The sequence below is a fragment of the Callithrix jacchus genome, chromosome 20 (genome assembly GCF_049354715.1).
Source record: "Callithrix jacchus isolate 240 chromosome 20, calJac240_pri, whole genome shotgun sequence".
In the NCBI taxonomy this organism is placed as follows: Eukaryota; Metazoa; Chordata; class Mammalia; order Primates; family Cebidae; genus Callithrix; species Callithrix jacchus.
The window spans coordinates 42,401,025-42,423,290 of NC_133521.1; the positions used below are offsets into that span (position 1 = coordinate 42,401,025).

The 22,266-nt window shown below is 43.1% G+C and overlaps 1 protein-coding gene across 4 annotated transcripts in view; it reads left to right on the forward strand.

Annotated features, from left to right (window-relative positions):
* Positions 1–22,266, forward strand: part of USP10 (ubiquitin specific peptidase 10) — an 84,773-nt gene that overhangs the window by 32,661 nt on the left and 29,846 nt on the right. For 3 of the 4 annotated variants that reach the window (XR_013530238.1, XM_008986317.4, XM_035282479.3), the window contains exons 2-4: positions 4,776–4,844; positions 11,219–11,279; positions 15,796–16,836. Coding sequence is in view for 3 of the 4 variants with exons in the window: in XM_008986317.4 (XP_008984565.1) it covers positions 4,776–4,844; positions 11,219–11,279; positions 15,796–16,836 (1,171 nt within the window). In the remaining variant the exon portion in view is untranslated. Of the gene's footprint in view, positions 1–4,380; positions 4,434–4,775; positions 4,845–11,218; positions 11,280–15,795; positions 16,837–22,266 lie in introns of all 4 variants that reach the window. The other variant, XM_035282480.3, reaches the window with a different exon arrangement.

A 22,266-nucleotide genomic window follows, 5' to 3' on the forward strand; every position in this document is an offset into this window, starting at 1 on the left:
AAAATTCATGTTTGAATGGTTTCCATGCCATCTTCCTTTGCCTAGAAATATTTATCATTTTTCAAAATGTGCATTGCAGTTCTAGGAGATTGCATTTTATTTTTAGAATTCCCCTAGCTTGTGATGTCAATGACTTGTCTTTCACTGACATTTGATAGTTAACTCCCCAAATAAAACTTTCTTTATATGTAGCTATTGGGTTATATCAGAATTCCTGTTTGAGTATAAGTGATACATGTGTTGACACATAGGATAAAGATGCTTGTAGTTTATCTGCCATGAGCATATGGGGAATACTCATTGTATAGAAGATGGGATTTCTAACCAAGGTGTCCTAGGAGGTGGAACGCCTTACAGAGATGCTGGTAAACCGTTGGCACTGACTTCTTAGCAGCTTCCTTTGTTATTTTAGTTACGGAATTCAAAGGATGGGTTTTAAAAATTGGTGAATTAAAAGCTCATGCATTTTAAGGATTGAACATAGATACGACTGTGGCAGGAGGATGTGATTCATGTCTATTTTGATGGGGTCATATACTGAGCTACGTGAGCCAGTGTTAAGGGAATTAAGTTGGAGTTCAAAACAGCTCTGGCCAACCATTTGTCAAGTGTGAAATGATACTTTACTGTTGTATAGTTGGTAAGTAGCAGTTACTTACAGTGTATTTTTTTGGTTACATGTTTTCATCAAGTCCTAACCTGTTGTCAGTGAGATCTTGAAACTGACATGCTTATGAAATTATGTCTGTGCCAAATGGTTATATTTGAAGAGTTGTAATATCTGTTGTTTGTGTTTACTTTTTATAGTTAATGTTTTGAATAAACTATATAGTTCACCGCCACAAAAAAAAAACTCCAAAAGACATGCTAAGAAATCCCCTCCACTCCTGTCTCCGTCCACTCAGCTTTCCCACTGCCCTCGAAGGTGAATGTGTTTCCAGTGTCTTTTTATGCAGACACAAATATATAGCCACACAAATAAATATTCTCTTTTCCTACGTTCTTTATTAAAAGAAGAGCGTTTTCTTCTTTTAATAGTATCTTGGGCTGGGCATGGTGGCTAGCGCCTGTAATCCCAGCACTTTGGGAGGCCGAGGCGGGTGGATCCACGAGGTCAAGAGATAAAGACCATCCTGGTCAACATGGTGAAACCCCGTCTCTACTAAAATACAAAAAATTAGCTGGGCACGGAGGCGCGTGCCTGTAATCCCAGCTACTCAGGAGGCTGAGGCAGGAGAATTGCCTGAACCCAGGAGGCGGAGGTTGCTGTGAGCCAAGATCGCGCCATTTGCACTCCAGCCTGGGTAACAAGAGCGAAACTCTGTCTCAAAAGAAAAATAGTATCTTGAAGATCTCTCCCTGTCTCTACCTAAAGATCTTCCTCATTTCCCCCAGTTAATTTTGTTACTAGAATGAAGATACATGTCTGTGGAGAAATTACTGACATGAAGTTATAATAAAAGCACACTTGGAATCTATAGCCAATTTTCTCAAAGACATTACAAATAAAGAATTAAGAAAAACTCATCAATTTGAAAATAAGAGAAACAAATTTCACTGAACCCTTGCTAAGCATTCCAGCTTATGACTTGAGGGTGTTTGCCGCTGACTCATGCTGAAGGACTTGGTCTCCGCATTTGAGACAGGAAGTGTGTGTTAGTGGCTTGGGATCCTGTTTTCTCCCCCCCTCCTCCTTTACTGCCGAGATTTTTATCAAATCATTTGGATTTTTAGTTTTCTTCCTGGACGGACCAGATCTAAAGACTTTAGGCTGTATATGAACTGAGATGAGAAAGTGTGCTTACAAGCATGATTTAAATAAACATGAAATGTTCATTTTCCTTTGTCTGGAAAGAAAACCTTCCTAAAGAAAATACCTCAAATCCTGCAGAACATTTTGATTGTTATCCTTACTGTCTCCCCCCCATTCTGAATTAAAAGGCCATTCTTAACAGTCGTAAGATAAATGAATAACTTTCAATACAGCTTTTCTAGTTTTGTTTGTTTAACTGCTCCTTGCAGAGCAGGGCTACCCCATAGGCAGTGTGTGCAGAGTAGCTGCATTTCTACTATCGATACCAAGCAAAATAGCATGATTCTAGTTTGTTTATTCTTAATATTTGCATTAAATTTCACAGCTGCCATATGTTTCTTGGATTTTACTTCTTTATCATTCTTATATCTCTCAAATTCATTTTCTGGAATTCTTTTTTTTTTTTTTTTTTCCTTTTAGTTGCATTTATTTTAAGGCTGAATTTACTCCCGTGCCATAAGTTTTTGCTTCTTCAGTTTCTTCTGGGATATCTTCTTCTTCTGGGCAACCTCCTCTTCTGGTTTAGGAACAATCTGTTCCTTTTCAGTAAGGATCATCTCAATGTGGCAGGGAGAACTCATGTATGGGTTAATTCGACCATGAGCTCTGTAGGTCCGGCGGTGCATCTTGGGTGCTTTGTTCGCTTGGATATGCTCAATGACCAGAGAATCTACATCTAAACCCTTAAGTTCAGCATTACTCTCTGCATTTTTAAGCATGTGCAGCAAAAATTCAGCACTCTTTTGTGTGTGGGGCTGGACACACCTGCCCCCCACTCCAGGTGTGGGGCTGGACACACCTGCCAACTCCACCATTGTAACGTCGGAATGGTACCCACTGTTTCTGTAAAGTGACATCTTTCAGATACTTCGTGGCTTTTCGTATATGCATACCCTTGATGGCCTGGGCAGTTTCACGTGTGTTCTTAAAGTGAACCCGAAGATTGGAACCTCTTGATTCGCATGACTTTGTGGGGTTCTCCGGATCAAGTGAATAGCCAACCATTTTCACAGATTACCTCAGGCCGCTTGGGGAAAGAAGAGCCATTTTCTGGAATTCTTAAGCAGTTTCCTTTCCCTTCTCCCCAAGAAAAAGGTGTATGAGTGACAGAAAATGCTATTTTTTATTGCACTTAAAAAGTAATTTATAGAATTCTGTGAAAAAAAAAAAAAAAAAAACAACAACTCTGGAATTCTAGGAACAAAATCCTTTTTTCTCAGAACTTTCAAAATACTGCCCTGTTGCTTTACACAGCCTTGTTGATTTGGCTGCTAAGATGTTCTGTCCAGTTTTTTAATTTGGTGATTTAAAACTAGTAACCTAATTTCCGTGAACACTTTCTTGATCTCTGATAGCTCCTTTTTTGTGATAGTCTGTGCTGATTTTTTGCTGCTTCCTTTTAGCCTATAGAACTTTCCCTTCCATTGATCTGTGAGTGTCTTAGTGAAACTCGTGGTGTCTTTTCCCAGTGTTGCTGATGAGGAGGAGGTGTGAGCTTTCGGGGACAGTGTTTCATAAGGTCATTTCTGAACCATTTGAGGCTCCGTTTATCTTCACTATTACATCTATATAGAGTTTCCTTGTGGGCCTTTTCAAGTGTGTGTAAATGTTATATGGAAACTTGTTTTTCTTAAATGTGTATTTACAGTTTGGTAGATGTTTTCAAAGAGCCCTCCAGAAATGTTTTCCCTTGCATTTGTACCAGTAGTGGCCACTGATCCACAGTTACAGTAATAATGGGCATTATTCATTTATGTCATAGCTCGTGTCTGGTTATTTTTGAATCACTGGCTTGTAAGTTTCCCTGCAGGTTACTAGACTGTTAAGTTCCATTAGAACAGAGTAACCACACTCTGCTTACCATCTTTATACCCAGTACTGATCATCCATGGGCATTTAGTAGGCTCTAAATAAGTATTGATTAAACGAATGGATGAATGTTTCTCCACTGTGGAAATCTAGTCATGCTAATTCTTCTCAGTGACTTTTTTTTTTTTTTGAGATGGAGTCTGGTTCTGTCACCCAGGCTGGAGTACAGTAGCTTGATCTTGGCTTACTGTAACCCCCCGCCTCCTGGGTTCAAGCGATTCTCCTGTCTCAGACTCCCGAGCAGCTGAGGTCACAGGTGCATGCCACCATACCTGGCTAATTTTTGTATTTTTAGTAGAGATGGGGGTTTCACTGTGTTGGTCAGGCTGGTCTCAAACTCCTGACCTTAAGCGATCCCCCCACCTCGGCCTCCCAAAGTGCTAGGATGACAGGCTTGAGCCACCGTGCCAGGCCTCAGTGACTTGTTTCTTCAAGCTCCATGGGCGCTTGCTGGACTCACATCCATGCAGTTTAACCACTTTGTTTTCCAGAAAGTCACATTCTGAATCCCGCGACATCAAGGCTTTCAACAAGGGCTGTGTCTCTGATAATACGTATATCTGTGTGTCCTGTGGAAATGCATTTTTAAAATAAAAAGTTAATATTTTTAGAGATCATTAATCAGGATCATTAACTTTTTCCTTTTTTTTGGATTTCCTTGTCTTCCCATTTGAACCACGTTTTCTGCTTTTCTTTAGTATGTTTGGCAGAGAAAACGGAAATGGAGGTAGTGGCATGAGTCAGCAGAAAGGTAAATGGAACAACTGGCAGTGTTTGTGAACCAGAGCCGTCCTGCAAGCAGGACTCATAAGTTTGGCATACAGCATTGACTTGTATCAAAATAAGCTTTATCAGTTTCATAGTGTTCTTTGACAATTTGGAGGAAAGGTTCAGTAGTATTTTTTTTTGTTTTTTTTTTTTTTAATAAAGAACCTAGAATCCTGAGTTTGCAGATCCTCTGTTTAATTGAGAAAGGATCTCTTGGGGGTTATGACCCAAATACTGCATAGGATTGTTAAAATATGTAGCATTTTTTGAAATTATGTAATTTATATATTTTATCTGATCAATGACTCTCTTATTTTTTTTTCAGTATATTTTTGGAGATTTTAGCCCTGATGAATTCAATCAGTTCTTTGTGACTCCTCGATCTTCAGTTGAGGTAAGACAAAAGTATGTTTTAGTGAGTACGTGTGTAGATACAACTAATAGTTATGTTTCTATTTTAATGTTTTTCTAAATAAAGAATTCCAATTCTTTATTTAGAGAAAAGTACAGAGACTAATATGAGAAATGCCTCAACCCACCAGCTAGATTTGGCTTATGTTAACATTTTGCTGTGTTTACGTTATTAGACTTTGAAAAGCAGATAAACTGTGACACATGCAGTTGCTGCCTCTTTTGCACCTCTCTCCCATCTCTCCCCAGAAGTACCTACTCTGCTGAAATTGGGAAGTGCTGGTCCTGACTGGTTCTCACCTTTTATCACATACGTGTATATCACCATAGTCAACTATAGTGTTTTATGTGCTTTAAAATGTCACATCAGTGGTATACCATGTTCATTATTTTGTGGTTTATTCTAAGCTAACAGTATATTATTCGTGCTGATGGCTTTGTTCTTGTTTTTGATTTCCAGTGCTTAGCACCACTGATTGAACATACCGCAATTGACTTACGCGTTTTCCTGTCCAGGGCCTTGTAGGTCTTTAGGTCAGCCGTTAAAGATACTGCAGTCAACGTGTTTTATCCTGTCTCCTCCTGCTCCTCTGTGGGTGTCTCCGGGACATAGACCTGGGAATGGAATTGCTGGCTTCTGTGGACTAAGCTGCTTTAGTTTCGCTAGAGACTGCTGATTTCCTCTCCGGGATTTTTACAGTTTGCGTTCTCCTCAGCAGTACATTAGAGTTTTCTTGCTCGTATTAAAAAAATAAAAATTCTTTTTGTTGGCATATTTAAAATTTTTGTTTATCTGGTGTGTAGTAAATGGATTCTCATTGTTTTGATTTATATCTCCCAGCTTACAAATGGTTGGGCACTATTTCATTATCTCCACGTGTCTGCCGGCAGTGTGGATGTCCTCTTCTGTGAGTCACCGGATTTCTACCTTGTCCGTATTTTAAATCAAGCAGCTGTCTTTTTCTTACTTTTTTTTAAGACCGGCCTTTGGTTTTACAGGGTGTCTCTTCCTGGCATGAGGGCTTTTAAGCTTCACACGTTAGGAAGCCTTTTGAGGTTGGGTTTTTTATTTTTTATTTTTTGCTGGATAGGAGGAGTACATTTTTAACTTTAATGTCAAATGAATTGATTTTTTATTTTCCCTTATGGTTTGTGGATTTTTCGTTTTAAAAATATCTTTAGGAAATTCTTTCCATCCTTGAAATAATGAAGAAGTTTGTCTTGTTTTCTTCAAAAAGTTTTCAGATTTCGTTTTCACGCTTCAGGGTGTGATACAGATGAAATGGAGGCACTGAATTTTGTATATGTGTGAGGTGGCATTGAACTCCCTGCCCTGGTGCCCCTAGCAGTCATCTCTGCACCGTTCATTGGGAACTCAGCCCTTAGCCGTCCCATCAGCCTCATTGGGTAGCGCATCCTGGTTCTGGATGTACCTCTTGTTTATATAAACTCCACGTTTTATTTACTTTATTTTAACTTTATTTCTTCGTTTCCTTCCCCTTCCCCTTCCTTTTGTTTCTTATTTTTTTTTTTTTTGAGACAGGATTGAACTGCCTGGGCTGGAATGCAGAGTGCTGTGATAGGATCACAACTCACTGACCCCCCGCCCATCAGGTGATCCTCCTGGCTCAGCCCCTGGAGTAGTTGGGACTCCAGGTGTGTCACCAGGCCTGGGAAATTTTTTTTTTTTTCCCCCTGTAAGGGAGTTTCACACTTTTTCCTATATCACACCAATGTAACCATAGTTGATACTTCTCAAGTGTGTACACATGCGAATGGGTGTGTGCCTGTTTGCAAGTGAGTGGACAAATAAAAACTTGAGTTTCCATGTGATACGAAAGTCTGAGGTATGGGCTTGCTTCAGCTCTGCGGGCTTACACAGTCTTGGTGGGCTTGAGCACATTCTTTACTCTCTTTTGTTTTTTAAATTGAAAACAATGGAGCATGCGTATTTTCATCACAGAAATGTTGGAAGCTAATGTATGGTCCGGTAGCTAGAGAGTAACAGATGTTAGTGGAAATGGGTGAAAAGGGTGCAGATGGTGGGTTGTGCCAAACCTTTATTCACAGAAGGCATGACTGTGTCTCATGAAAATGAGTTTGAGCTTCGAACGCCTGGTGTGTCTGGGCTTATTTGAGCTTTTCTGTTTTTCCTATTTTTGAGCATACAGTGACGTTTGGAAGGATGTAAAATGAGTTTATCAAAATCACAGTAACCTGCGAAAAGGAAATGCAGGCTAATTAATTAACATAATTGGATGGAGTTGTTTTCCCCATCTCTTCAGGAGTCTGAATTACAATAGTTGATAATTACACAGGCTGTGGCTTTCACTGGGCAGCATGTGCTTGCACCTGTGGGTGTGTGATTGCTGATGGTGAATCACGTCTGCAGCACAGTTTGGCCTTTTATCTTGCAGGTAAAACAATTGCCACTCAAACGTGCAGTGTTACTCCCATGTGACCATGGCATCAGTCGCAGTCTAGCCAAATGTTCATATGCTTTTTCTCGGCTGTTAGGAGCTTGATAAAACATTGTTTTCTCTACTTGGGGCCATAAATTGAAAAACCACAATTAAGAAATGTGGGGCGTTAAGATGAAAGGGGACTCTGCCTTCCTGCAGAAGCGCCATTCCTGTCAGTGGAGGGCTGCTTTGTCTGCTAGTTTGCTTGGCAGCTTGCCACTGGCAAGATAAAGTGGCTAGTAATTGAGTGGAATCAGAAGAAACAAACTCAGGTGAAAGGTAGCTGGTATCTCTTCTAGAGTTGTACTCTAGTGATTTAAAAATCAATTTCTCCGGTGGAAAAACTACAGTCAACTTATTTAATAAGCATGTTTAAACCCCAGTCATAATGCTATTAATTATGTTAAATAAAGCGGGAGTGCTCATCATTCATTAAAGTTTCCAGAATCTCAGGTTTGGAAGTAGCACACACCCCAGCCATGACTGAGTAAATAAACCCCTGACAACAGAGTGCTGCAGGCTGTGGACAGTGTGTGTGCTGTGGGCATGTGGGCACTCAGGGACAGGAGAAACAGTTCTTAATTTGGTATCTAAATGGGATTTTAAAGGAGGGCTTCATGGTTCATGAGAGTCGTTGAGACGGAAAGCAGAGCACACAGGTGGCCCCAGAGGGAGACTTACATCACCTTCCTAGCCATGGGCCCAGGTCTTCTCTTCACGAGGCTGCCGCCCTGTTTAACATAACTATCACTAGATGACAGTTTTTTACGTTGCTCACTCTCTATTTGTGTAGGGAATTTTATGTCTGTGCTTTGATGTTTGAACTCTGTGTTCTTACAAATAGCTTTACAGTTAATGAGTGAACTTTGAACCATCCTTGAACTTTTATTCTGCTGAGTTTTTAGATATCCAGTTACCACAGACTAAGGGCATCTGATGTGTGAGGGAGGTTTGTTGAGTGGAAGGTGCTGTGTGCCGGGAGAGTAAAACGCACACATGACTCCAGTGCCACAACCCATCTGGCATTCCTGCAGGTGCGCCCTTTTATCAGCTTAGCAAATCCAAGTAAGCGTATCAGGCTCACAACATGGTCATCTCTTACCAGCTCCCTGCCCTGCCTCTTACTAGCAGTGTCTCCTGGCTTCCTCATCTGTCAGATGGCCACAATAACAGGACCACCTCCTCAGAGTTGTGGTGGAGGAACAGAATGTGTGTCCAGTGACACCAGGTGGCACTGACTGGGTGCATCCTCACTGACTGGGTGCCACCTGGTGTCACTGGTCCAGCCTCTCTGGCCTTTCCAACCTCGGTCAGCACCACCTGGCACCGCTGGTCCTGCCTCTCCACTTAGTGCTTCTCCTCAGCATCATCCGAGTGTCCTTCCTGATTGCTGGGGTTTTCTTCTTCGTGCTGTAGGAGTGGCTGGGAGTTGAGCCTGTGTTCACACTCCGTGGTTGAATGTTGAGGAGGGGGCGGCTGGAAGATGACAAACAGGGTTCTAACAGCTCTCTGCCTTGCACTGGGGTTTGAAGTGGACGGGTGAAGAGGTCCCTTCTCCAAATTGTGCATCTTCCCAGTCTGCTGCAGTCTCTTGGGTCTGGAGGTTTTCTTCAGCATTCTCTTCTCCTCGAGCAGAACAGAATACTGTTAAGTGTAGGGAGAATGTTGTTCTCATACGTGGGGTAATGAAATGGTTTAGACTCAGAAAAAGATGGTTTCTTGATGTTACAGTGATTTTGTGTGAAGATAGAATGATTCAAAACACTTTTTATGTTTTACAGAAAGTAATATAACTTTCTGTCACCAGGGGGCATCCTAGTGTTATTAACAGAAAAAGAGAGGGCATTCTGTGTATCAGTTGCTAAACTGTCATTCGTGACCACAGAGGGTTTTGAATGAGATTCGAGGCTTCCTGAGACACACATGGCCGCTGTGTCCGCTGCCCTTCTGGACCCACCTCTCTGCTCCAGGTGTCTGCCCTCATAAATGCTGGTGTGTGGAATGATCTTTGCATCGTGGGTGCCAGGGCTGGTGTAGCCCCTCCCAGCACAGAGAATTCTTTTTTTTTTTTTAATTGCATTTTGGGTTTTGGGGTACATGTGAAGAACATGCAAGATAGTTGCATAGGTACACAAGTGGCAGTGTGATTTGCTGCCTTCCTCCCCTTCACCTATATCTGGCATTTCTCCCCATGCTTTCTCCCCAACTCCCCACCCCCCGCTGTCCCTCCCCTATTCCCCCCAACAGACCCAGTGTGTACTGCTCCCCTCCCTGTGTCCATGTGTTCTCATTGTTCAACACCCGCCTATGAGTGAGAGCATGCGGTGTTTCATTTTCCGTTCTTGTGTCAGTTTGCTGAACATGATTCCCAGAAGAATTCTTTCTCCTCGGTGTCAGTGTGATGAGTCCTGGGTTGCCCTGGGTGACAGAGATAAGCGCAGCTCTCAAGTCCTGAAGGTGTTGGCTTCCTTTTGAATTGCCCGTGTTTTCCTATTTGTCATAATTCTCTGGGAATGGAACTTACTGGGTTGCTTGCAGAGAGAAGCTTTTACTGCTGTGATTATTGAATTGGTGTGCTGAGAGTTCATTGGAGAAATCAGCTGAGGAAGCTGCCCCAGCAGCAGTTCCCATCCAGTGTTGGGGGGCATGAGAATCAGCCACAGCCTCTGATCTTTGTGGGGCGGGGGGCATTCTAGCGCCGCCATTGTCCTGCAGTGAGCAGACTTTGGGAAGTGCTGAATGGCATTTTGTTTTTCTGTTCTGCCCTCAGGTAGCAATTGTCTGTCTGCTTACCTTATCCCTTTTCTTCCTAAACTTTTTTTTGACGGGGAGGAGAGGAAGACAGAGTTTTACTTGGTTACCCATGCTGGAGTGCAGTGGCATGATCTTGGCTCACTGCAACCTTCGCCTCCTGGGTTCAAGCGATTCTCCTACTTAGCCTTCTGAGTAGCTGGGATTACAGGTCTGTGCCACCCCACCTGGCTAATATTTTGTATTTTTAGTAGAGATGGGATTTTACTATGTTGGCCAGACTGGTCTCGATCTCCTGACCTCAGTCCACCTGCCTCACCCTCCCTAAGTGCTGGGATTACAGGCCATGTAAGACATGCCCAACCCTTCCTAAACTTTCCTATCCTCCGTGTGTCCATTGGAAGCATTTCCAACTCTTAAATCAATCCATTGGAAGCATTTCCAACTCTTAAATCAATCCATTGGATGCATTTCCAACTCTTAAATCAATGTTGTGGAATAGCTAGGAAGAAGAAAAATTTAAGTTGAGATATCTTTCAGCTTTTTACAAAGAGGCCAGATAATTCCCATTCTGCTTTCTGTCTTCAAAACAAGGAATGTTCTAGCTGTTAACCTAGTTAATTAAGGCACTGTGTTGAAAGGGAGCTGCGGTCACCCGGCTTTTGTTTCCAGTGGGCTTTCCTCTGCTCTCCGACCACGGACCCGGTCCCAGCCTCGCCGGCTGTGTTGCAGTGTCGTGATCCTGAACCAGAGGCGCGGCCAGGAAGCGTCATCTTCACCAGGGCACGAACAGAAGTGTCTGCTCTTTATGTTCAGTCACGAACGTCCTGTGAGAAGAAGGATGTCGCAAGCATTTCATTGTAGCTGATTGACATGTTCATTAGAGTTCGTTTTTACTCCTTTTGCCTTCATTTCCAGGTGTGTTCAACAGTGTAAATATCTGAAAGCGTTTCTATTGTGGCTTTTCCTTAAATGAAGATGCTTTAGATTGCACTGGCTCTTCACATGTGGTACTCTGCTAAAAGTGATGGCATGCGAAGTTGTGTGGATGAAGAGTTTTAGCGAAATGTTGCCTTAATGAAATGGTATGTGTTTGTTTTAACCTTTTGTTGACTTAACATTTGTTTTCTGATTCCTTGTGCAGCTTCCTCCGTACAGTGGAACAGCTCTGTGTGGCACACAGGCTGTGGATCAGCTCCCTGATGGTAAGCTACTAGTTCTCCCTGATGGTAAGCTACTAGTTCTCCCTGATGGTAAGCTGCTAGTTCTCCCTGATGGTAAGCTGCTAGTTCTCCCTGATGGTAAGCTGCTAGTTCTCCCTGATGGTAAGCTGCTAGTTCTCCCTGATGGTAAGCTGCTAGTTCTCCCTGATGGTAAGCTGCTAGTTCTCCCTGATGGTAAGCTGCTAGTTCTCCCTGATGGTAAGCTGCTAGTTCTCCCTGATGGTAAGCTGCTAGTTCTCCCTGATGGTAAGCTGCTAGTTCTCCCTGATGGTAAGCTGCTAGTTCTCCCTGATGGTAAGCTGCTAGTTCTCCCTGATGGTAAGCTGCTAGTTCTCCCTGACCTCCCCGAAGGGAACTCCGGCAGTACTTGCTGGGCGGGCAGCCTTCCTGTAAACGCTGTGTTCCCATTGGAACAAACGTTTCTTTGCAGCTTGAAGTTTTTGCTGTCAACTATAAGGTATTTAGTCACTGAGTCACTTTGAGTAGTGAGTTAATGTTGAAGCTTATCCTGTGCTTCAGAGGGCCGGCCATTTAAGATTTTCTTTAGGGAATGGTGTTGAGTTCTTTTTTCCCTGACAGTTCTCGGTGCAACAGGTGTGTTATTTTCCATCACCACATGCCAGAGTCGAAGCGAGCCTTCAGTCTTGTTGCTAAGCAGCCTGCTGGCTCCAGCGAGGGCCGGCTTCTGAGCATGTGATCTTTGGGACTGAAGTAGCAGCTGCATCTATTGTCCTGGCGGTTTACATTCCTGTCCTGGTTTGTCGCTGGCTCTTGGGAACTCAGGTCACCTCTTCACCTCCTGGTCTGTTGCTTTTTTTGGTGTCCGCCACAGACGCTGAGCTGATTACCAGAGGCAGAGCTTCCTGAGATGCAGCGATCTGGTATTGTTTAAGTGCCCGGTGTGGGAAACCAGCAGGCGGGTTACTTACTGCAGGCTGCCCTCGCACAGTTCAAACCTGTTTAGATCATTTTTCAGTCGGAATCCCTTTAAAGGCCCCTACTGGCCTCCAGGAAACGGATGCCACACTTTTTCTTTGAGAGTTGGGCTTTGGATTCACTGTTGAGTTAGCATGGTCAGACTTAGAAAAGGGGTTTTAATTATAATATAAACCTTGAAAAGACTAATAACCACATGTTTTATCTCCAGTAACATCAGGAGTGATTATTTCTGCAATTATTAGATTTATAAGAATTGTAGGAGACCATAAGGAAAAGAGCAGATCTAATAATAGCTTAGGACAACTAAGACAGTCATTGAAGCTCTGGGGACCCAAAAGCGGGGCTGCTCAGCCTCCTGAGCTGCCTTTTAATCGGCTGATGGCTTAGCCTCTCAGGCGTCTGAGTCAGTGGGACTTCCTCTGTGCCTTGTGCTGTGCACGTAGTGAGCACGCTGCACATGTTGATTCCGTGCTTACAAATGCGCCATGATTTTCCTGTGCACAGCTCTCTAAGTTAACCCTCCTCCCTGTGCGGCAGGTACCGCCGGCCCCCCCCCCCCCCCCCCCCCAGCCCCTGGAGTTCTGCTTTCCCACTCCCTCCTTCCAACCTGTCAGCCCTTTTCGCTTACTGCTTCTTGGCTTTTTTTTCCATTCTCTGCTCTCTTCCCTCTAAGTCCTGCTTTCGTTCTGCCAAAACGCAACTGGAATCTTGTTACCAGCTTGCACGGTCAGTGACAGGCACGGTTATCTCTGGAGCCTTTCTGGCTCTCTTGAGTTTCTGTGACTTTAGTTTCTCTTCCAGCGCCTGTCGGACTGTACAGATCCGGTGGGCGCTGACATGGACCTGCCTCTCGTTCTAGACTGCTCAGCTGAGGATGGCAGGGTCCATCGCTCTGTGTCTGTCACTGCACCTGTAGTGTCTGGAATGTTGTAAGTCCTGAGTACATTTGTGGGATGAATAGTTTGGGATGCTTTGTTATGCTCCCTCCCACTTCTGCCGGCTGCATCCAGCCCTTTGCGGAGGCACCTCATCGTGCCTTCCCTTTTATACCTCGGCCTTTTCTATTTTTTTAAAAAAATATTTTATATTCTAATTTTCATAGGTACATTGTAGGTGTGTATATGTATGGGGTACATGAGATATTTTCATACAGGCATACAAGTAATAATCTCATCAAGGTGAATGTGGTGTCCTTCACCTCCAGCACTGCCTGTTTTACATGTTCCTGAAGATTGAGATCCCGCTCCTTCGCCCTGCCCTTACCAATTCAGTGATCCCAAGTCCCACTGACCTCTCTGGTTTCTGGTGGAAGTTGAGCGCTGTGTCCCGCGTCCGGAAGCGTCCTTTTTCTAGAGCTGTTCGCAGCCTTCTCTCCCCTCCCTCCGTGTTTCGTTCCCAGTTGTTTGTGTTTGTCTTCCTGGTAAATGTGAATCTCTGAGCAGGGCCCTTGTGTCTCTCATCTCTATTTCCCTCACTCTGCCCTTGCCTTGTAGCCCAGGCCCCTGTACTGCACGTGCTGCAGTGAGCAAACTCTGAGAAACGCTGTGTTGGGGTTCATTGTTTTCTGACCCACGGCCTGCATTACCTGAGTGCTGAGTTTCCAGCTTCCTAATGTATGAAGTTGTTGAAGCCAGTTTGCAGACCTTCCTCATTTCTCCTGCCTGGCAGGTTGGGCTCTGAGCTCTCTGCCATGCAGTGCAAGGCATGTGCGTCCATTGTGAGTGTTCCTCAGGAAGAAGAGGAACTGTGCTGGCCAGGAATCTGCCTTTTAGTGAGACGACCAGACATGGTGTTGAGTAAATGCTTGATAATATCCGGAACATTGAAATGGTTCTGTTCGTGTTACACCACATTCTAGGACACGTTATGTTCAGAGGAGACTGAGTTGAGATGTGGAAAGCACCGTGTCTTAGAACGCATCAGCCTTGCAAGCTGAGTGACACAGCACGTGCTAGTCTCAAATGTGATTTCACAGTGTACACCACAGCCCCTTCAAAGGCTAGGCTCCACGTGGAGTGCTCTTGGCTTCTCCAGACACACACATTTCAATCCGGCCTCACAACATCAGGGAATAGGGGATGCCTGGAAGCAAAATGGACAGTCAGGCCCTTGGCATGATAATAAATTCATTTCCCTTTGATGATTCTTTTCAAAATAAGGAAAGAAAAAATAAATAGTAGGCGAAGGAATTCGATTGTCATGACTTTATATGTAAATGGCTTTTAGTTGTAATGGTCGTCAGTGTTCTTTTCCAGGAACTTTCTGTTGTTGGGGCAGGATTGTGCTGCCACCACCACCCAGCCCCCACAGTGGGGGCTGTGATTCCAAAGCCTGTGAAGATTCAGGAGGCTGTTTATCTCCAGCCGTCTCCTGCCCACCCACTTGTATGTAACTGGCCCCTCTCTGTGTCTGTATTTTTTCTTCTGCAAAAAGACTTGTAGCGGTCCTTCCAAGGTAAAATATATTCAGTCCTCTGCAGTAGAACACCATTCTTTGGGTATTAGTTTCTTTTCTTGTGAGATATATGCCTTGAAAAAAATATTGGCCCTTTAACGCTAGCCTGGAAGAAAGCTTTGTGCATTAAAGATGAAGTGTAGGGCGTGTGTCCTTTCCTTCACTTCCAAACCTGTAACTTTTTTGTCAGCTGTAAGGTGACACTGATGCTTGATGTCTGTGGAAAGACACCATTGATTCTAAAACTTAACCTAATTTCAGAGATGTGAGCTATAAAAAAAGAGTCTGTCTTCGCATGAATGAAATACGTAGATAGTGGTTAACTGGGAAGGGAGTATTGAAGGGTTCCAGAGAGATTTAAAAGTTCACAGTTCTCACGTTATCTTTCGGTGTTTTCGGAAGGCTTCAGCACCTATGGGGTTAATCAGGCGTGAATTTGTTTAGAGCACATTTTCACGTGTTCATGTTGGGCCCTTTCCAGGAGTCATGGAGGTTATCAGTGGAGGAGACCAGGAGCCAAGGAGTCCGAAGACAGCTTCGGCACTGGCACTCGCTGCTGCTGCTGCTGCTGCTGCATCTTTTTTGCTTTAAATGGGCACTTGCTCATTTCTCCTACCCAGTGTATCTAGGGTTCTTTGGGTAGTTTTTTGGAATTAAATCATGTTAATTACAGAAGCTGATTTAACAGTGTTTTAAGTCCCAAGTTCGTCGTTATGATCTTTTAAAAATTAAGATGTCCAAAATGCACATTCCTTTATCTCAGGCGTAAGGCAGCTATACAAAAGTCAGATTCCATTGAGGCATATTTTTAAACTGGCAGAATATTATTTGCTTTTTATTGCAAATTTATTTTAATTTTACTTTCTGAAAGTTTTCCCTCACCAGGAAGATAAGTACAGGCTTCTGCTTTTCATATCCCCAAATTAAATATAACTTTATAGGTGTTTCATTTTCAGCAAATTATCCCACTTAAGTAAAATATGTAATAGATTTGTTGATCAGGAAGAGAACTTCAGGTTTTCATTTTCAAAGAGAAAGTAGGTAATTGCTGTTACTTAGCGTTTGCAGAACTGTGTTCTTAACTAATAGTTTTCTTTCTAAACAGGACAAGAATATCAGAGAATTGAGTTTGGTGTCAATGAAGTCATTGAACCCAGTGACACTTTGCCGAGAACCCCCAGCTACAGTATTTCAAGCACATTGAACCCTCAGGCCCCTGAATTTATTCTCGGTTGTACAACTTCCAAAATGACCCCTGGTGGCGTCACTAAAGAAGCAAGCTACGGCTCCGCTGACTGCCAGTACCCGGGCTCTGCCCTTGCTTTGGATGGAGGCTCTAATGTGGAGGTAGAAGTTTTGGAAAATGACGGTGGCTCAGGTGGTCTTGGACAACGGGAGCGTAAAAAGAAGAAAAAGCGGCCACCTGGATACTACAGCTATTTGAAAGATGGTGGCGATGATGATATTTCCACAGAGGCCCTGGTCAATGGCCATGCCAGTTCAGCAGTCCCGAACAGTGTCAGCACGGAGGATGCAGAATTCATGGGGGACATGCCCCCATCAGTGACGCCCAGGACTTGTAACAGTCCCCAGAACTCCACAGACTCTGTCAGTGACACTGTGCTTGACAGTCCTTTCCCCGGAGCACTTGGCAGTGACACCAGGACTGCAGGGCAGCTGGAGGGGGGCCCTGGGGCTGATTTTGGTCAGTCCTGCTTCCCTGCAGAGGCTGGCAGAGACACCCTGTCAAGGACAGCTGGGGCTCAGCCCTGTGTTGGTACCGATACTACTGAAAACCTTGGAGTTGCTAATGGACAAATACTTGAATCTTCGGGTGAGGGCACAGCTGCCAACGGGGTGGAGCTACATACCACGGAAAGCGTAGACATGGACCCCATCAAACCTGAGAGTGCGTCGCCTCCCGCTGACGGCACGGGCTCTGCGTCAGGCTCCCTTCCTGTCAGCCAGCCCAAGTCCTGGGCCAGTCTCTTTCATGATTCTAAGCCCTCTTCCTCCTCGCCGGTGGCCTATGTGGAAACTAAGTATTCCCCTCCCGCCATATCTCCCCTGGTTTCTGAAAAGCAGGTTGAAGTCAAAGAAGGGCTTGTTCCAGTTTCAGAGGATCCTGTAGCCATAAAGATTGCAGGTATAGTTGAAAAGATGCAAATCTAGCGTGAAGCCTCATCAACTGGGCTCATAGACTGTGGTGATAGATTGTTACCCATAACCTGTGCGTTAATAGCAATGTCTGAAGAAGGCGCATGTCTTAAATGTTATCTCAGAGTAAGACAATGCAGAAACAGATGGGAGGAGTGGGTGTCATGCCTTTATGTTCAGTGGGAAATCCATGTCTGTTAGCAGTTCTCTTCTGTTGACAAGTTACATTTCCGTTTCTTGCTTTTTGTCAAGTGATTCTGCTCCACGGTGTGAATGTATAATGGACTTTTTCTGTGATGCACCTTTGGTATGATAATCCCTGATTTGTACTCACTGTGTGCTACTTCTTTTTTATATTTCTTAAGATATAAGAAAGCATTTTGTGACTTAACGTGTTTTATGCCTGTGTTGGATTGAGTAAATGGATTTTATTCAGAATTGTGGTACCCCAAGGTCAGCCGTTGAAAAATGTTAAGAGTTCAGCCCAAAGTTAACATTTTAAAGCGCTAAGGCTCTAAAGTAGAAGCTATTCACAATAAAAATATAAAGCTGCCTGATTCACAGGTTGTTTTTAAAAAGTTGAAGTAGGAAGTCAGAAGTACAGCGGGGTATGAAAGAGGTGTGCATGTTTACACAGTCGCACATTGCTTACTGATGGCTGTGCATGCTGAGATGTGTCGCTTAGTGATTTTTTGTCGTTGTGTTAACATCAGAGTCCTTACACAAATACACGTGGCAGAGCATTAGGCTAGTGGTGTAGCCTGTTGCTCCCAGGCTACAAACCTGTACAGCCCGTGACTACTGAATACCATAGGCAGTTGTGACACAGTGCTAAGTATTTGTGTGCCTGAACACATTTAGGCATAAAAACGATGCAGTAGAAAAGATTTTAAAAAAAGGTTCACTTGTATAGAGCGCTTACCATGAATGGAGCTTGCAAGTCTGGAGTCTCTCTGGGTGTGGTGATGAGTGGTGAGTGAATGTGAAGGCCTGGGACATTACTGAACAGAGCTGAGTTTATCAACACGCTGCACTTAGGCTATATATACTACATTTATTTAACAAAAGTTTCCCAGTGAGAAGTTAATCTGAGCTTACTGTAACTTTTTTCCTTATTAATTTACGTTTAAATGAAAGAATTCTAAACCTTTTGACTCTTTCATAAGAATACTTAGCTTAGAACACACGCTGTACAGCTATACAAAAATGCTTTCTTTTTGTTCTTTCTCTATTAAGCTTTTTTCTATTAAAATGTGTTTTTAACTTTTTAAACTTTCATGTTAAAAAATAAGACACAAACATGAGCCTAGGCCTACACAGGGTCAGGATCATCAGGACGTCACTAGACAATAGGAAATTTTCAGCTCCATTATCATCTTGTGAGACCATCATGTGTGTGGTTCTTTGTTCACCAAAACGTTACGCCATGCATGACCGTACATATCTAAGAAGCAGCAGCTGTGTCTTCAGGTTTGATTCTACCAAGCTTGGTAGCCAGGTCTTCAGATTCTTAACCCTAGTAGCCAATTTGTTGTAAGTCAGATCCATCACCACAAGTTCCCTTTAGTGGGCATACTTCTGAGTGAAGGCCCACTTATTTTTAAGCAGCATTTAACTGAGTGAAAGTCTAGTTTCATTAGAGGACCTCTTGATGCTGGTTATAACAGAATTTGACTTTAATTAGTATCTGTCTGTTTCTACCGAGACAGTGATTTTTGTGTTACTAACTTTCAGTAAAGAGGGAGTAGGGAACGATTTAGACAAACATACTCCATTCTGCCAGGCACGATAGTGTGGAGATGAGGCTCGAGGATCACTTGAGCCCAGGAGTTCGAGGCCAGCCTGGGCAACATACCGAGACCCCGTGTCTCTCCCCCGACCCCTTTTAAAAAAAAAAAAGGTTGCACACACACTTGAAATGGCCAGTTGGGCAACATACTGAGACCCCATCTCTTTAAAAAAAAAAAAAAAAGTTACACACACACACAAAATGCTTGTTTTTTTGATCTCAGGTTTGTTTCAAATACCCTCATTTCTAGACTATTTCCGCTATCATTAAATCTGCTTGATAAATGCCAACTTGTTTTTATGCCACCAGAAGTGAAATTAAGAAGGCAGATCAACTGAAAGAAAAAGAGTCGCATAAGGCATTTTGAAGTGAAGTACGTTAAACTCTTGATTACTCTGAAGCGGTTTATCCACTTGAATGGGTTCTACTTGGCCCTCTTGGTGGCAAGGCCATCTCCTTGGTATAGGTTACGTGTCAACATTTGGTTCCATTGGCTGTTTTTTTTTTTAAGCATAAACTGTCATTTAAGAGGAGAAGGACGCGCCAGGGAAGAGCATGTCAGCGGAAACACTCAGTGACTTCCTTCAGCTCCAAAGGAAGTAGGAATCTAAACCCAAAGGGCCTGTCCTGCTCGTGTTGCAGAGGCGCTGTGTTTCACTAACTGGCCTGTGGGGACAATTGCCAACTTTCAGTAGGAGGCAACAAAAGGAGACAATACAGCCAGGCACGGTGGCTCATGCCTGTAATCCCAGCACTTTGGGAGGCCAAGGCGGGCGGATCACTCGAGGCCAGGAGTTCGAGACCAGCCTGGCCAACATAGTGAAATCCCATGTCTACTAAAAATACCAAAACTAGATGGACGTGGTGGTGCCTGGAAATCCCAGCTACTGAAGAGGCTGAGGCACGAGAATCGCTTGAACCCAGGAGGTGGAGGTTGCTGTAAACCCGAGATGGTGCCACTGCACTCCAGCCTGGACAACAGAGTGAGACTGTCTCAAAAACCAAAAAACTTATTAGCTTGTGTTTGAAAGTACTTGCAAAACATGACACTCCTTGAGATTTAGGAATTCTCTAAAAAAATTTAAAAAAAACAAAAAAATACACTTATTAAGAGTGAGTATGACAGACATGTGGGGAGTGCCTTTGCTGTGCTTCCCTCAGCACAGATCATTGGGAGTTAACGGACATGTGATGTTTGAAACTGAACATACTCTTTTAGTGAACATTGTACTTTTCTTTTTTCTAAGAAAGAGAGGAAGAAAAAGGAAAGAAAGCAAAAAAAAAAAAAAAGGAGAAAGGAAGAGGGAGAGAGAATGGGAATCTTGCTCTATTGTCCAGGCTAGAATGCAGTCTAAAAATATGTATTAGAATTTTATGCCAATAAATGTACTTAACAATGGAGACAGGAAGGAAAATAACAAACTGGCAGCCAACCAATATTTCATTTAAACCTGTGAAATGCCAGGCAATTGCTGAGGAGTGATTTACTTCCAATGTTGTGTTCACTTTTGGAATAGGTGTGATGTGATACTGAGAAAAATGTATGTTTTGTGGATTTGGGGTGGAGAGTTCTGTAAATGTTTATTAAGTTTACTTATTTTGGGTCTGAGTTCAAGTCCTGGATATCCTTGTTAATTTTCTGTTTCGTTGAACTAATATTGACAATGTAGTGTTAAAGTCTCCCACTATTATTATATGGGAGTCTAAGTCTCTCTATAAGTCATTAGGAACTTGCCTTATGTATCTGGATGCTCCTGTATTGGTACGTTTATATTTAGGATCGTTAGCTCTTCTTGTTGCATTGATCCTTTTACCGTTATGTAATGTCCTTCTTCATTTCTTTTGGTCTTTGTTGCTTCTAAAGTGTTTTATCAGAGATGAGAATTGCAACTCCGGTTTGTTTTTTGTTTTTTTTTTGGCTATCCATTTGGTTGGTAAATCTTCCTCATCCCTTTGTTTTGAGTCTTTGTGTATTCTTGCATTTGAGATGGGTCTGGATGCAGCATACCAAAGGGTTTTGGCTTTTTATCCAATTTGCCTGTCTGTGTCTTTAGATTGGGGCATTTAGTCCATTTAAATTTAGGATTGATAGTGATACATGTGAGTTTAATGCTGCCATTAATGCTGGCTGGCTGTTTTGCCCATTAGTTTATGTAAATTCTTCATTATGGTGATGCTCTTTGCCTTTTGGTATGTTTTTGGAATGACTGATACTAGTTGTTCCTTTCTTTCTTTTTTTTTTTTTTTGAGATGGAGTTTCGCTCTCGTTACCCAGGCTGGAGTGCAATGGCGCGATCTCGGCTCACCGCAACCTCTGCCTCCTGGGTTCAGGCAATTCTCCTGCCTCAGCCTCCTGAGTAGCTGGGATTACAGGCACGCGCCACCATGCCCAGCCAATTTTTTGTATTTTTAGTAGAGACGGGGTTTCACCATGTTGACCAGGATGGTCTCAATCTTTTGACCTCCTGATCCACCCACCTTGGCCTCCCAAAGTGCTTGGATTACAGGCGTGAGCCACCGCGCTCAGCCCCTAGTTGTTCCTTTCTAAGTGTAATGCTTCTTTCAGAAGCTCTTGTAAAGCAGGCCTGGTGGTGATGAAATCTCTGAGTACTTGCTTGTTCACAAAAAAATTTATTTTTTCTTAACTTATGAAGCTTAGTTTGACTGGATATGAAATTCTGGGTTGAAAGTTCTTTTCTTTAAGGATGTTGAATATTGGCCCCCACTCTCTTCTGGCTTGTAAGGTTTCTCCGGAGAGATCTGCTGTGAATCTGATAGTCTTCCCTTTGTGGGGTAACCTGACCTTTCTCTCTGGCTGCCCTTAGTATTTTCTCCTTCATTTCAACCCTTGTGAATCTGATGATTATGTGCCTTGGGGGAGGAATATGTTTGTGGTGTTCTCTGTATTACCTGGAATTGAGTATTGTCCTGCCTTGCGAGGTTGGGAAAGTTTTCCTGGATAATATCCTGAAGAGTATTTTACAGCTTGGATTCATTCTCTCCGACACATTCAGGTACACCTATCAAATGTAGATTAGGTCTTTTCACATAGTCCTGTATTTCTTGGAGACTTTGCTCATTCCTTTTTACCCTTTTTTCTCTAATCTTGTCTTCTCGTTTTATTTCATTAAGTTGGTCTTTGACGTCTGATATCCTTTCTTCTGCTTGATCAGTTCGACTGTTAAAACTTGTGCATATTTCGTGAAGTTCTCGTATTGTGTTTTTCAACTCCATCAGTTCACTTATATTCCTCTCTAAATTGTCTATTTTCATTAGCATTTCGTCAAACGTTTTTTCAAGGTTCTTAGTTTCTTTGCATTGGTTTAGAACATGTTCTTTTAGCTCACAGAAATTTCTTATTGTCCACCTTCTGAAGCCCGATTCTGTCAATTCATCACACTCATTCTCCATCAGGCCTTGTTCCATTGCTATTGAGGAGCTGTGATCCCCTGTAGGAGGAGAGACATTCTGATTTTGGGTATTTTCAGCCTTTTTGTGCTGGTTTCTTCCCATCTTTGTGGATTTATCCATCTGTCGTCTTTGTAATTGCTGACTTTCAGATTAGGTCTCTGAGTGGACATCCAGCTTGTTGGTGATGAAGTTTTTTCTGTTTCTTAGTTTCCCTTCGGG